At 46.0% G+C, this 14,484-nt stretch overlaps 1 protein-coding gene across 4 annotated transcripts in view; it reads left to right on the top strand.

The window, feature by feature from the left end:
• BEST3 (bestrophin 3) overlaps positions 1-14,484 on the top strand; it is a 217,816-nt gene that overhangs the window by 189,756 nt on the left and 13,576 nt on the right. For all 4 annotated transcript variants that reach the window (XM_085652504.1, XM_085652501.1, XM_085652502.1 and 1 more), the window contains one exon: positions 8,935-9,015. In XM_085652504.1, coding sequence (XP_085508630.1) covers positions 8,935-9,015 — 81 coding nt within the window. The remainder of the gene's footprint in view (positions 1-8,934; positions 9,016-14,484) is intronic.

The raw sequence follows: 14,484 nt of genomic DNA, 5'->3' as shown, positions 1-14,484 counted from the left end.
AGAGGAGTCCTTCAGCCAGGTCTCTGCCAGGAAGGCGATGTCCGGGGATGTTGTGTTGAGCAGGTCCCAGAGCTCGACGGCGTGTTTGCGTGCGGAGCGGGTGTTCAGTAGTATGCATCGGAGGTGGTTGGGGTCTTTCTTGGCGGGTGGTTCGTCGGCTCTGAGGCTGGTGTAGCTGCAGTTCCGGCAGGTGAAGGGACCGTGTGTGCGTTTCAGGGCGGCCTTGAAGCAGGTGTGGGTCCGTCCGGAGTTGAGAGCATGCAGAATGCTGGCGTCGTAGTGGCGGCGGTCGTCGTGGCCAGTGCGGGGGCCAGGGGTTCTGGTGCTGGGCGCGGTCCAGGCGTGGACGGGCGCAAACGGGCTTGCCTTAGGTGCAGCCGCACTGCGGCCGGCCTATATGGGGAGGTGGGAGGGAGGAGCAACTGGGAGGCGGGAGGCAGGAGTCGGGGGCAGCAAATGGGCAGTGGGCAGTCAGGGGGGTGGGACCGCAGGGGACGCAGCAGCGGGGGCGGTGAGGGACGATGAAGGGAACTGAAGGCAAAAGGGCAAAAAAACAAGGGAAAACGAGTGTCACAGAGGGCAAGAGGTCACAGAAATACAGGAAAAACGAGTGGCACAGAAGGCAAAAAGGGCAGAGAAATAAAGGAAAAACGAGTGTCACAGAAGGCAAGAGGGCACAGAAATACAGGAAAAATGAGTGGCACAGAAGGCAAAAAGGGCACAGAAATACAGGAAAAACGAGTGGCACAGAAGGCAAAAAGAGCAGGGAAATACAGGAAAAACGAGTGTCACAGAAGGCAAGACGGCACAGAAATACAGGGGCAGCTGAGAAACAGAAGGCAAAAACGGGTGGAGTGGTACAGGGGCAGCGAGGGGTACAGAAGGAAAAACCAGGCAGAGACACGGGGGCAGCGAGTGGTACAGAAGAAAAAAACGGGCAGAGACACGGGGGCAACGAGGGGTACAGAAAGAAAAACTGGGCAGAGACACGGGGACAGCGAGGGGAACAGAGGGAGGAAAACGGGCACGGACCACGAACAGGCAGCGGTGGAAGACAGAACAACAGCAGTCACAGACACAACAATGAAATACAGGCAATGCAATAAAACAATAGAACGGAAGAGTGTAGAATCCACCTCTCTCCTCTTCTGCTTAACGTCTTAAATAAGGCCATCGCTCAAGGCTCTTTCCCTTCTATTTGGAAGAAGGCTATAGTCAAACCGCTACTTAAGAAGCCGACTTTGGACCCGGCCATGCTGAAAAATTTTCGGCCCATTTCGCTTCTTCCTGCACCCGCGAAGTTGCTTGAGTCGCATTTGAATTTCCATCTATCTGCCTTTCTCGAATCTTCTGAATACCTGGATAACACTCAGCACGGTTTCAGAAAACACCACAGCACAGAGTCCGCCCTTACCTATGTGGTCGATAACATCCGACGCAAGGTGGACTCTGGCCAAACCACGGTCCTAGTTCTGTTGGACCTCACGGCCGCTTTCGACACCCTCTCCCCCGCCATCTTGTCATCTCGGCTAAGGGAGACGGGTGTCACTGGATCGGCCTTGAGTCTCCTAAATTCCTTCCTGACCGAAAGGGAACAGAGAGTGATGCTTGGGAACCACCTCTCCCCTGCCAAGTCTCTGCTATGTGGGTTGCCACAAGGGTCGGCCTTAAGTCCGACCCTTTTTAACATCTATGTGGCCCCCCTTGCAAGACTTATTAAATCTCAGGGGATGGAGGTGGTATCCTATGCAGACGACACGCAGATTATGGTCTCTCTTGCTCACACCTCGGTTAGCACATCTGCCGCCAGCTTCAGGGTTTGCATGCAGTATGTGGCAGACTGGATGACTATAAATTCCCTGAAGCTGAATGGTGAAAAAACCGAGGTGTTGATATTTGGGAAGAACCAGAATCTGTGGTCGAGCGAGTGGTGGCCCTCTTCTCTTGGCATCTGCCCCACCCCCTCCCTATCTGCCAGAAATCTGGGAGTGATATTTGACACCTCACTCTCTATGTCCCTGCAAGTCAACAGGACCGTTGCTACTTGCTGTGGTGTGATCCGGGTACTCAACAAAATCCGTGGGTACTTTTCCCCCCAGGCGCGTAAACAGGTTGCAGTCGCCCTGGTGGGTTCGAGACTGGATTACTGCAACTCCCTCTATATGGAAGTCAACAAAGGGCTGATCCACCGTTTGCAGACTCTTCAGAACTCTGCAGCACGCTTTGTTTTGAATCTCCCCAAAGCCTCCTCTGCCACCTTAGCCAGGAAAGAGCTTCATTGGCTTCCGGTACAGCACAGAATCGCCTTCAAAATCCTCTGTCTCACCCACAGAGCATTGATGGATGGTCCTGCCAGTGCCATTGGCTCTCTTCTCTCGCGCTATGTCCCCTCAAGAAACCTGCGCTCTGCGGGACTCTGTCAACTAGCTGTCCCCCGCATCAAATTTGTCAGATGGGGAGCCAGAGCCTTTTCCGTCGTCGCTCCGCAATTGTGGAACTCCCTCCCCATGGAGATAAAAACTCTCCCTTCCATCGACTCTTTCAAAAAGGCTCTAAAAACGTATTTCTTTAAGAAGGCCTACTCATGATTAAATAGGACTAAGTAGGGTCTTAAGTTGCTGTATTTAATCTAGGCGCCTTGACGCCCACTGGGCTAAGTACGCGCGATACAAGAAACTCCTCATTCATTCATTCATTCAAGATGAACAAACCTACGGCCTACCACTGGCCACCAGGGATGAGGTGTAGATGGTAGCCTGTGGGTGGTGGAGGGCCTCGAACTTGCTTAGCAGCAGCGGCAGCTGGGGCAGGGACACACAGGCGGTGCTGTGCGGAGGGGGAGCGACCTACCTGGTGGGGTCAAGGGTCGCTCTCCTCACCGCGCAGCGGCTGGCATATATGGGGAGGTGGGAGGAAGGAGCAGCTGGGAGGCGGGAGGCGGGGGCAGCGAATGGGCAGTGAGCAGTCAGGGGGGCAGGGCCACAGGGGACGCAGCGGCGGGGGCGGTGAGGGACGATGAAGGTAACAGAAGGCAAAAAGGCACAAAAAACGAGGGAAAACAAGTGTCACAGAAGGCAAGAGGGCACAGAAATACAAGGAAAAAATGAGTGTCACAGAAGGCAAAAAGGGCACAAAAACGAGCTAAAACGAGTGTCACAAAAGGCAAGAGGGCAGAGATACAGGAAAAACGAGTAGCACAGAAGGCAAAAAGGGCAGAGAAATATAGGAAAAACGAGTGTCACGGAAGGCAAGAGGGCACAGAAATACACGAAAAACGAGTGGCACAGAAGGCAAAAAGGGCAGAGAAATATAGGAAAAACGAGTGGCACAGAAGGCAAAAAGGGCAGAGAAATACAGGAAAAACGAGTGGCACAGAAGGCAAAAAGGGCAGAGAATCACAGGAAAAATGAGTGTCACAGAAGGCAAAAACTATGCTTTTTAGTCCATAAAACCCTCAACGGCAAAGGGCCAAATATCTAGCCAACAAACTGATAAAATACCAACCAGTCAGAACTCTCTGCTCTACCAGTAAACAACTTCTAATGGTACCAAAGGTCCGTACAGTAAGAAATGGGGACAGATCCTTCTCCAAAATTGCCCCTGAAATATGGAACACCCTGCCCCCACATCTCCGACTGGAACCTGATCATAAATGATTCCTCAAAAACCTAAAGACCTGGCTTTTCTAGCTCTGCTCAGTCACCTTCAGTGGTTCCTCTGAGTATCTGTGGGCACTATGAGAACGACGGGTGATAGATGCGCCTAACATATACCAAAATACATACATACATAGTACTGCATACCGCCCGTTATCCATGCTCAATTTGGATTATAAAATTTTAAGCAAAAGTTTAGCGACCCGGTTACTCCCCCACATGACCACCCTGGTCCATAAAGACCAGTCCGGATTCATCCCCACTAGAAATACAGCACTCAATATCCGTAGGCTTATGAGAGTCCTAGAGGCGAACACTTACCGTGCGAATGTCGCCAGGATATTTGCAGTGGACATAGAAAAAGCCTTCGCCAGCTTGGAGTGGGCTTTCTTATTCCATGTGATGCGGACAATGGTATTGGGTGCAGAATTTGTGAATTGGACGTCTCTCCTATACGCCGACTCCACTGCCAGGGTCAGAACAGGGGGGCTCATCTCGGATCCCTGTGCCGTGGGACGGGGCATGCGACAAGGGTGTCCCCTCTCCCTGCTCCTGTTTGCCCTGGCGATGGAACCCCTTGCGGCTCGGGCCAGTTCAGGGTGAGCCTACCAGGGGCTGGATGTTCATGGGCAGGTCCACCACATAGCATTCTATGCTGATGACCTTTTGCTTTTCCTAGCTGATGCAGGATCGGAACTCCAGGGGGCAAAACGCCTGCTCCGCGCCCTCAGCGCTGTAGCGGGTTTGAAGGTGAACTGGTCGAAATCCTGCCTGTTCCCTGCACGTGGAGGTCACGTGGGCCCTCAGAGTTCGGAGGGAGTTACTTGGGAAGACCGATGCCTACCACAGCCGAGAGGATATACTAGAGGGTAATATTGGAAAGGCCATCAGGGGAGCAAAAACTAACTTAGAATTCTAGGGCTCCCTGCCGCTGTCAGTTGCGGGCCGGGTGGCCCTGATCAAAATGATAACCCTCCCGACAATGTTACTTTGGGACCTTGCCTATCTGGATTCCGGCAAGGTTCTTCAAGCAACTTCGTTCTATGATCTCGGCCTTCATATGGGGCGCAGGTAGGCGACGGGTGGCGCTTAGTACACTCATGCGTCCGAGAGCAGAAGGTGGCTTGGCGGTTCCCGACTATGAAATCTACTATCTGCTGGCGCAATTCCAGTGGTTAACGCAGTGGGTAGCGGACGCTATCAGGGGAGATGACGAACACAGAGAAGGGATTAGGACCCTGTCATTGCTGTTCCATGTTGTCATGTGGCTCCCGATAAGCGCTGTGGCCCTCACCCTGGAACTTAACACAAAGCGAAAATGTTGTAACAGATATCTGCGGCATGCCTCTATTAGATGCCCCTGTGCCCCGGAGATACCGCTGCTTATGTGTAGGGCCCTACCGCACGGAGGTAAGTGGCGGAGGTTGGGGGCGTGGGCGGAGCAAGGACTAACTTGTATGGGAGACCTTTATGAGGAGGGCGCCATGATCCCGTTTAATGATTTGCAAGCCTGATATGACCCACCTGCGGGAGACTTCCTACAATATACAGCCCTCACTGCAGCTATTAGAAAACATTGGGGCGCCAGGCTGTCAGAGCCACAGACTTCTCTAGGCTGTCAATATGAGGTGATGGCAGCTGGCACATTTAAAGCAGTCACATATCTGTACAGACGCATGACACGAGACACCCTACTTCCCCTGACTGACCTAAAGACCAAATGGGAAACGGATATTGACGAGGATATCCCAGAAAAGGCTTGGGGGCTGCTAGTGGAGAGAACTTGGAGGAGCACTAGAAACGCACGATTCCAACTAGTCACTTTCATATATTGCACAGAGCGTATCTCACCCTGAAAAATTACACAAGTATTTCCCGACCCATTCAGCGACCTGCCCAAGATGTAATGTAGACAGTGCAGGCTTCAAGCATATGTTATGGGATTGCTCGTTCCTTGACAGTAATTGGTAAGAGATAGCGGCAGTACTCTCGGACCTCACTGGCAGAGAGATCGAACCATCCGTGGTGCACTGTATCTTACACTGGTTCCCACACACGTCCAAGAATAAAATTACTAGTAAGTTCATCGATCTGGGATTACTACTGGCCAAACATAACATCACCACACATTGGAAGGCGAAAAAAGTCCCAACATAGCGAGGTGGAAAGTAGAATTCATAACATGGGTGGAGTGTGAAGGAGTGATCAGGTTACAAATAGCGCAGTGAACAGGGAGTGATAAGGCCCTAGATCGGGCGAGAGCATGGGAATCGCCGGTTGTTGCCTTCAGAACACCAGATGGAGTCGATGATAATGCCCCCATAGATGCTCCTGAGGAGCCCACAATCTAATGTGCAATCAGCCTTCTGATCCTCACGAGATTTAACCTTGGAAAATGAGTTGATTCTAGACAAATATATTGATCCAATATAACCGTAGGCATATCCCATTCCAACACATTGCCTTGCTGCAGAGGCTGGCCCGCTGGCCTAGATCTAGTTACACGCCTGGAGGGGTGGTGGGTGGCAGGAAGGGGGGACTTTTTGGGCTTTGGTCTCTATCATTGGTGTCTATATTCACTGAGCAAATTGTATAATGTACCCGACAAAGATGACATGATCACTCTATTTTGGCACATATGTTTACATTTGACTGGATTGTAACTTTGTCTCCTAATGGAAGGGGATAGCTAGATCTCTCTATTGGTTTTGTGCAAATCAATAAAATCTGTTTACAGCTATAGACATGATCGACCACTGCATTGACTGGAGACCACATTTGGGCTTAGAGTTGTTGTAGTCTACTGGTTTTAATTTATTCTTGACTAATCGCACCCATCAGGTGGAATGCTGTTCCTTAACTTCAAAAACCTCACATTTGAACTGTGGTGTGCCTCAGGGTTACTTTTTACTTTCTGGCTCTCTATTGAGCTCCATCACTGCTCTCACAACTGTACTCAGTACCCACAACGTTGCCTAACACATGTTTGCTAATATTCTCCAATATACGTTAAGATACTGCAAGAGCAAGGAAAAGGAATTGAAGTGCACAGTTGCCTTTCCAACACATGCACAATGGATGACAACCAGATGGCTCTTCCTGAATGATACCAAAATAAGAATCATAGTCATTGGCCTTCTGTTCACAATCTGGCTCCCCTTTCTAAGCTTTTCTTCCACACCACTGTGAGATTCTCCTCCGCTATCTAGAAAGAGAACTATTAGAAAGAGGCAGTGGTGAAGCGTGTAGGAGTGGGAGGCAGAGGGGCGGTTGCCCAGGCGCAAACTTCTTAGGGGATTTCTTAGGGGTCCAAATTTTAAAAGAAGAGTGGAAGGATACCTTCCTTGACCCGGGCACTGCCAAGCCACACTACGCTGCTGCAAAGAGGTGAATGTTTTAAACCTAGGAGATAAAACTTGGGCATAACCTGTGTGCGTAAGTGCAGAGCAGGTTAAGTGTATACGTTTATGCACTGCTTTTTCTGTTGCCATTATGCTGACACTGCTGCCAAGCAACATAAGCCATTTCTTGTTAAGGTGACTTTGCATACAAAAGCAAAAGCTAATGTTTGGTATATTTATAAAGGGGCATATGTATCAAGCCCTTTTCCCGTTCGCAAACGGGCCAATTCTCAGAATCGGCCCGGTTGCGAACGGGAAAAGGCCTTTTGGGATGTATCATCCCAAAAGGGCATCGCAAATTAGAGAATCGCAAATTTACGATTCTCTATTTTGCGATTGCATTTAAGGAATTGCAAATTGCGATTCCTTAAATGCAATGTAACAAGCACCCAAGTTGTGCGATTTCTCCTTAAGAAATCGCAAATTACCACCAACTTCAAGTTGGTGGTAATTTGCGATTTCTTTGAAAGATGCATTTTTTGGTATCTTTCAAAGTGCTATGTGGCGCACATAAATGCCCTTAGGGCATGTATGTGCGCCACATGCGCACACATGCTCATTTCAGGGGTGCATCAGGGTGTCCTTATGACACCCTTGCACCCTTGAAATTATTCTCAATTTGCAATTCTCTAATTGTGAATCGCTAATTGAGAATGTCTTCCCATTCATTCCTATGGGCCTCCTGGCCCATAGGAATGAATGGGAAAGTATTCCTTAATTGCGATTAGCAATTTGCTAATCGCAATTAAGGAATGCTAAGAAATCGCAAAACATTTGCAAATTTTTTATTACATCCCGTTTTGCAATTCTCAAATAGCGATTCCCTAAAAATCGCTATAATTGCAAAAACGGAACTTGATATATATGCCCCTAAGTCAGTTATAAAAGATGTGGTTCTTAATCTATGGGTCCCTAAGAGTCCGTGCCCCCTAATGACCTCTAATCATTATTTTCTGTCAATTACTTTAAGCTTTTTGAGATATGTAACTATAAAAAGACTGTTCTATCTATGAGGCTGATATATAAATCTTAAATTCAATAAAGACGTGTTTAAAAACAAATAGGCATTTTCAACATGTTTTCAATTAGAATCTAGTTGCTGGTTCAACAGTGAGCATGTGAGAAGATGCTCCGACATGGACTAACAATCAGATCCTCACAAAAATAATGCTGAATTGTATATGATTTTTAGAAACACATACACATCTACACACTTAGACAGCAGCTGTTGTAAGCAGTCATCCTGAACTAGACTCAGATAATACCCTCCTACTGCCTGGATACCCTCATGGGTGATAAGCCGTACCCTACAAATACACTAACATGACTTCTGCTGAAAGCAATGATCTCAAAGAGTTACCTATTGATTTGAGAAAATGACTTGGGTCTTATACCGGAGCGTACTCTTTATCATATTTAAACATGCAGTTGTAGAAGAAAGTAGAAGTGCTGAGCTATTTGAGTATAAACATGTTTGTGTATTTTTGTGTATTATTGTTGAGTTACAATTCAGAGAAATTGCTTGGGGGTCCCTGGCATTTAGTTGTGCTTTAGTCGTGTCCACAGAAGTCAAAAGGTTAAGAACCACAAATATAAGTTAAATAGTTGTGGTCTTGCAGAGTATATCAACCAAGCACTTTAAAAGTGTATTTACTGTTTCTATGAAAATTCTACTCTAAGCGATACATGTGATTTTTAACCAAAATGCTATATATACGCTGTTATATGTTGTTATGAATATGATATATCTGCATTGATTATTCTATGTTTGTTGCTTTTGTAACACCGTTAAGAAATATTACTTACTATGTATGATACATTTTACAGCAATATATCACTAACTGTATTATTTGTGTTGGGTCTCATTTGAACTGTAGGTTGCAGAACAGCTCATCAACCCCTTTGGTGAAGATGATGATGACTTTGAAACTAACTGGTGCATCGATAGGAACCTGCAGGTTAGTGATTCTCAATATCGACAGAAATCTCAGTTGACACCATGAATATAGAAACATCCACACAACAAGTGTACTGTAGGAAATTGAGTTACTGGTTGAGGGAGGTGAAACCCTACTCAAGCAGCAACCACAATTGTTATCAGGATGAAACACAAGCAAACCCCAAATTAACATGTGCTTAACCCTCTGGTGGCTTGGCACAAAAGCAGTCAGGGTTAAGGCAATGTGTAAAGTATTTATGCAGCTCTTCAAACAGTAATAAAGTGAAAAATGCCACACCAATTTAGAAAAACAGGGCAAACTTTAATAAATTATTGAGACCAGAACGATGAAAATCAGTAGAACCGTAGCTATGCAATTTTGAAGATTTAAGGTAAATAAAGCACCTAAAAGCACAGTGGTTTTCTGGTCGGGCGACACCAGGTTAAAGTCATATGTTTAAGCTAACAGCAATGGAGCGCTGGCTCGATTCCAGGACCAGGTTAGCCCCTCTGAAAAATGTACTTTCTAAAGTCTAGTAGCTCCATTCGCTGTGGAGAGGGCTGCGAGGAGCAAGGAGAGTGTCATTGATGGTCGTCGCTGTAGAGCAGGCTGGGCCTCAATGACAGTTGGCGATGTAGCACAAAAATCCTGTTGAGTGTCATGGACAGTTGTTGCTGGAAATTCGCATTGGCGGTAAAAGCAGGCTGTCGATGCCAAAGTGCTGATCTTGCATTGGCGGGTATCAATGGCGGTTGCTGTGGCGTGAACAGTTGGGTTCACTGGAGCTTCACGTTGGTGGGCGGCAAGATCTTGGAGCAAACAGGCCTGTTCACGGTCACGAAGAGCCAACATCTTCAAGCTTTCTCCTTTTCATAGAGAGGGAGCTCAACTGATGTCACACTAAGGATCCACAACTTGAGTCGCACCTCTTGGGGGATCAGGAACACATACACATCTGCACACTTGGACAGCACGTGTTGTAGCACTCAGCGATCTTTACAGGTATGCACATGTGGGTTGCCAATAACGCCATTCCAGGCTGAGGCCATCAGTTCAGCAAGCTCCAGTTGCAAGTCCAGACAGCAGGTCAGTTGGGTAAATGCAGAGAGGGTTCTGGAGCTTGTTATTTCCCTGTAGCTCAGAACAGGAGGTCAGTCAGCTGACCCTTTCAGTCACTTCAGCCTGGGATAAAGGGTGAACGTCCAGTCCTCATTCTCAACAAGCAGGCCAGCAGAGGAGCAGGGCAGCAGAGTAGCAGTCCTTGCAGCAGTGCAGCACAGCATTCCTTCTGTAGTATCCACAGGTCTAGAGGTGAAAGTTGGGTCTGAGGGTTCAATATTTATTTTTGGTACCAGCTTTGAAGTAGGAAAAGTTTCTGGAGGTGCCCTCCCTAGACATGTTTGGAATTTCCTGCCTCCCTGCCCTGGCGCCAGCTTGTCTGGGGGCACAAAAGACTAGCGTCAAACCCCTTTGTGAGTGTGCTGAGTCAGAGGCTTTGGGATGTGCAAGTGTGATAGGTGACAGCTCTGCCCCCTCATCAAGTCAGAGTGGACACCCTGCCAACACCTTTTTCCCCCTTGCCTCACTGTCTGGGAGCAATACACAGAGACCAACTGCCAGCTGCACCTGGTCATGTGACCCAGGTTACAGCCTGCAAGCACCAAATGGTTGAGACCAGAAAATGGCAACTTTGTAAAAATTGCATTTTCAGAATTGTGACTTAAAATCCGACTTTACTATTAAGGAGGGTTTTAAATTGCAATTCTCTACACCCCAAACAAATTCCTACTTGATCCCAATTGAAAGTTATCACTTATTAAGTGTCTCTTATTAAATGTTATAAGGTAACCCAATGTTATCCTATGGGAGATCTAGGCCTCGCAGTAGTGAAAAACTACTGTAAGAGCTTTTCAGGACATGTAAAGGTTAAAACCACATATCCAACTTTTTAACTACATTGCACCCTGCCCTATGGGCTGTTTAGGGCCTACCCAAGGGTTGGCTTATATGTATTGAAACGAAGGTGTAGGCTTGGCAAAAAGGTTTTTTTTTCCAGGTCTAAATGGCTGTTTAAAAATGCACTCACAGGCTTCAATGGCAAGCCTGAGACATGCTGAAAGTGCTTCTTTAGTGGGTGTCACAATCGGTGCTGCAGGCCCACTAGTAGTATTTAATTTACAGGCCATTGCCACGGATAGTGCTACTTTACTAGGGACTTACAGGCAAATTAAATATGCCAATTGTATATACGCCATTTCTATCATATTTTAGTCAAAGAGCACAAGCACTTTAAAAATGGTAGGCAGTGGTAAAGTGTGCAGAGTCCTAAAAGCCAACAGAAACAGGTTCAGAAAACAGGAGAGCAAATGCAAAAGGGTTGGGGCTGACCCTACAGAAAGGGCCAATTCCAACACATAATGATCGAAAGAATTTATTTGTGTTTTCCTTCTAACAGCTTCTCATGGGATTGCCTTTTGTCTGCCATAGTTAGACTTCCTGTTCTTGGTAGTTGCATGTAAACAATGTTTTTGCATGTTTAACACCTTATTATTTGGAGAGTTAGCAAACCTCTTTTTTGTCTGGCTAGAAGCAGCTTTAGCTATCTGCTCATGTCATAACAAAAAAGTAGTATAATGTTGTTCATGTTTTGTTTACCTCTTTGTGGGAGTTGACGACCATTGACCATTTGAGCGAGGGTTCTCCATTAGAGCGCTGGGGCTTCACCCCACGGAAATCTCTACACATTCCTACACAAATATTAAATAGATTGATTAATTTAGAGATGCAATATTATCTCTAAAGAAATCAATGTATTTAAGTCTGGGCTGTCTGTCCCAGGCTGCCTGCCCCACCTCGCTCTGAATCAGGAGACGGAAGTCAGGTAGTAAATCAACTTTCTGAAATGTGACGCGCAACACAGGGCTTACCTTTCTAAAGCCCTTCCTTCCCATTGTAGTCTATGGTAGTATCCACTGTCGGCCAGTGACGGTTTCGGGCATCAGGGACTCTGCATCCCTGCGTAAGGCCAACCGTCCCTCATTCACAGGTCTAGATCCCACCCTTTCCCATTTATCACATGGTAGGATTGGATGCAAGCAGGTGTAATTTGGTGTCTAGTCCTTGGTAATGGTAAGGGATATAATGCTATTCTTGTGCTAGGTATTTTGTGCTGAGACCCCTGATCATGCTAACCTCCCCCACTGTGACACCCCATGTCCTGGCACGTTGTTAGACCCTTTAGAAGTAGAACTGTTGTACTTGCTCCCCCATGAAATTGATCCAAAAGTCGAGCAGAGTTGTTGTTCCCTTGCAAAGTAGATCCAATTTCTCCAGGGAGAAATATGGGCTTATAGTAAAGACAGTTATATGCTGTATTGCATTAAAACTTACCTTATCTTCATGCCCTAAACATTAACGCCAAAAACATGAATTGATTTACGAACAATGAATGTTAAAAAGGCTAAGCATGCCAGAGATTTAGTTCCTCTCTTATTTCACGTTTTACTTAATCTTGCATTCTCCAAGAGCGTTAGCTATTTCATCATCCGTGCCTCTTATTACTCTTGCATATTGCATTCTTTCAGCTGTGCCAGGTGTTTATGAGGGGCTTTGATTGAGTGCTCTGATGCTGAGGCTGAGGCTGAGGCTGAAGCCAAAGCAAAGTACCTGCCAATGGCCCTCTCTGCAGATCACACTGAACAATGGTCATGGATAAAAGTTGCAATATTTAGAAGGCAAAAGCAAAAAACTTGTTTAAATGTGAGTGAAAGCAGTGTATATTTCGAAGTGGTCAAAAGAGGGAGATGTGAGTAAGTGCTTTCGGGGAAGAGTGAAAAGAGTGTGCTGAAGAGGAAATGGAGGCTATTGAAGATGTGCAGATGGGCGAGATGTGCAAAGAAAAGGCATATATATCTACCCTAAAGTGCACATAACTGAAGGCCAAAACTCCTTCCTCAGGCCTCAATAATATTTTATTCACAGACTCACAATTTTAGAATTGAAATATTTCCAATGTTAATTATTTATAATAAATCATAGTTGTTACCCATTTATCTTAAACAGCTAACAATCATTGACAAAGCCAATCATACTGACAGGTTTTAGATGTATGTCAGTTGTGTTATATATCTAGATGCAATAACATCTCAGAGACAAACCAAAATACCAGTCAGGTGGCGCATTATAAGAATCACACATATTTGAGGTGTTCCTTTTTAGAGAGCCGCCACCATTTTCATACCACTGAAAGACCTGTCTGCACATATTTCTAAATGACTGATTGCAGCAAGCAGGTGTGGGTGCTTCTGCAAACCTGGTTAGAGCATTTTCTTCCAAACTTGCTGCCACATATTCTGCAAAATACTAGGCACGCACACACTTTAAAGGACTGAAGTTGTCACGCTGTCCAATTTACACATTACAGAGTAACTCTTGACTATATTAATGCATTAAGAAATGGGGCAGTTTTTAATTGTTTATTATTTCAAAACTATTAATTCCCACTGCTTTATAAGCCTTGCTTTATCACTAAATTAATTTGCTTTAAAAGACACCATTTGCAAATCTTTTGCAATTTTACTCAGGAGGAAGACCCACCCTGGAACCCAGGTTTGTCCATTAAGCTTGCTCGCGTCGCTTGCTACATAAAAGTCATACCCAACTTTTACGCACACCACTTTCAAATGTCACCTGCCGCCACTGCATTTAATTAGCCAGTAGTTGTATGAGGTTGACTTACTCAATGTCAGATCCATATGTCTGTATTTCTTATTTTCCAATTGTGGTCAATGACACACAGTCTATCCTGGTTTGCATTTCTCTAGCATTTTGTCTGAATGATGTCAGGCTGTCTTGATAAGTTGCAACTTTTTTCAGTCAAATACTCTTTAAGTACCTGTACTGGGTCACTCCCCCAACACTGCACACAGTGACCTTGGTGCTAGTCCTTCTTGCTGCTTCCACCACAAGTTTCTATCACAGGCCCCTGCCCTTTCTTATGCATTAAGCCCTCCTCACATAAGTTATACATCACTGATATAAACATTTTTGTAACAACTTCACCCCTTTCATTTTAGAAGGTTAGAATTGTAGTGTCCCTATTTCCACACTATGTAAAAGGAGCAGAGCCTGCAATATCCTAGTAATGGAGCTATCTGAGCATGTTACATACCAGTGCCCACCGGTTGAACTAGTCAGAAGTCAAAATGTTGTGGTCGTATCACATGAATCCACCTCCCATGTTAGGTATCCCTTAGTCAGGAATTTAACAGACGTTAAATTCCTGCGTTAAGGCATACTTAGCGTGATTAAAATAATCGCTTCCCCGCATTGTAAATATCGTGAAGCTGCCTTCATGATATTTACCCATGTTGTTTCCACAGACACGCCTACTTTGCATCTCATTAGCGATGCGAAGTTAGGCATGCTGGAAACGGGAGCAAAATCAGCAAAACACGCTATAGGGTGTCTTTTCTGATAAGGCGATAA

Source organism: Triturus cristatus, chromosome 4_1 (genome assembly GCF_964204655.1).
Source record: "Triturus cristatus chromosome 4_1, aTriCri1.1, whole genome shotgun sequence".
NCBI lineage: Eukaryota > Metazoa > Chordata > Amphibia > Caudata > Salamandridae > Triturus > Triturus cristatus.
Note: the sequence above shows the minus strand (reverse complement) of the source record. Positions and strands in the feature narration are given on the sequence as shown.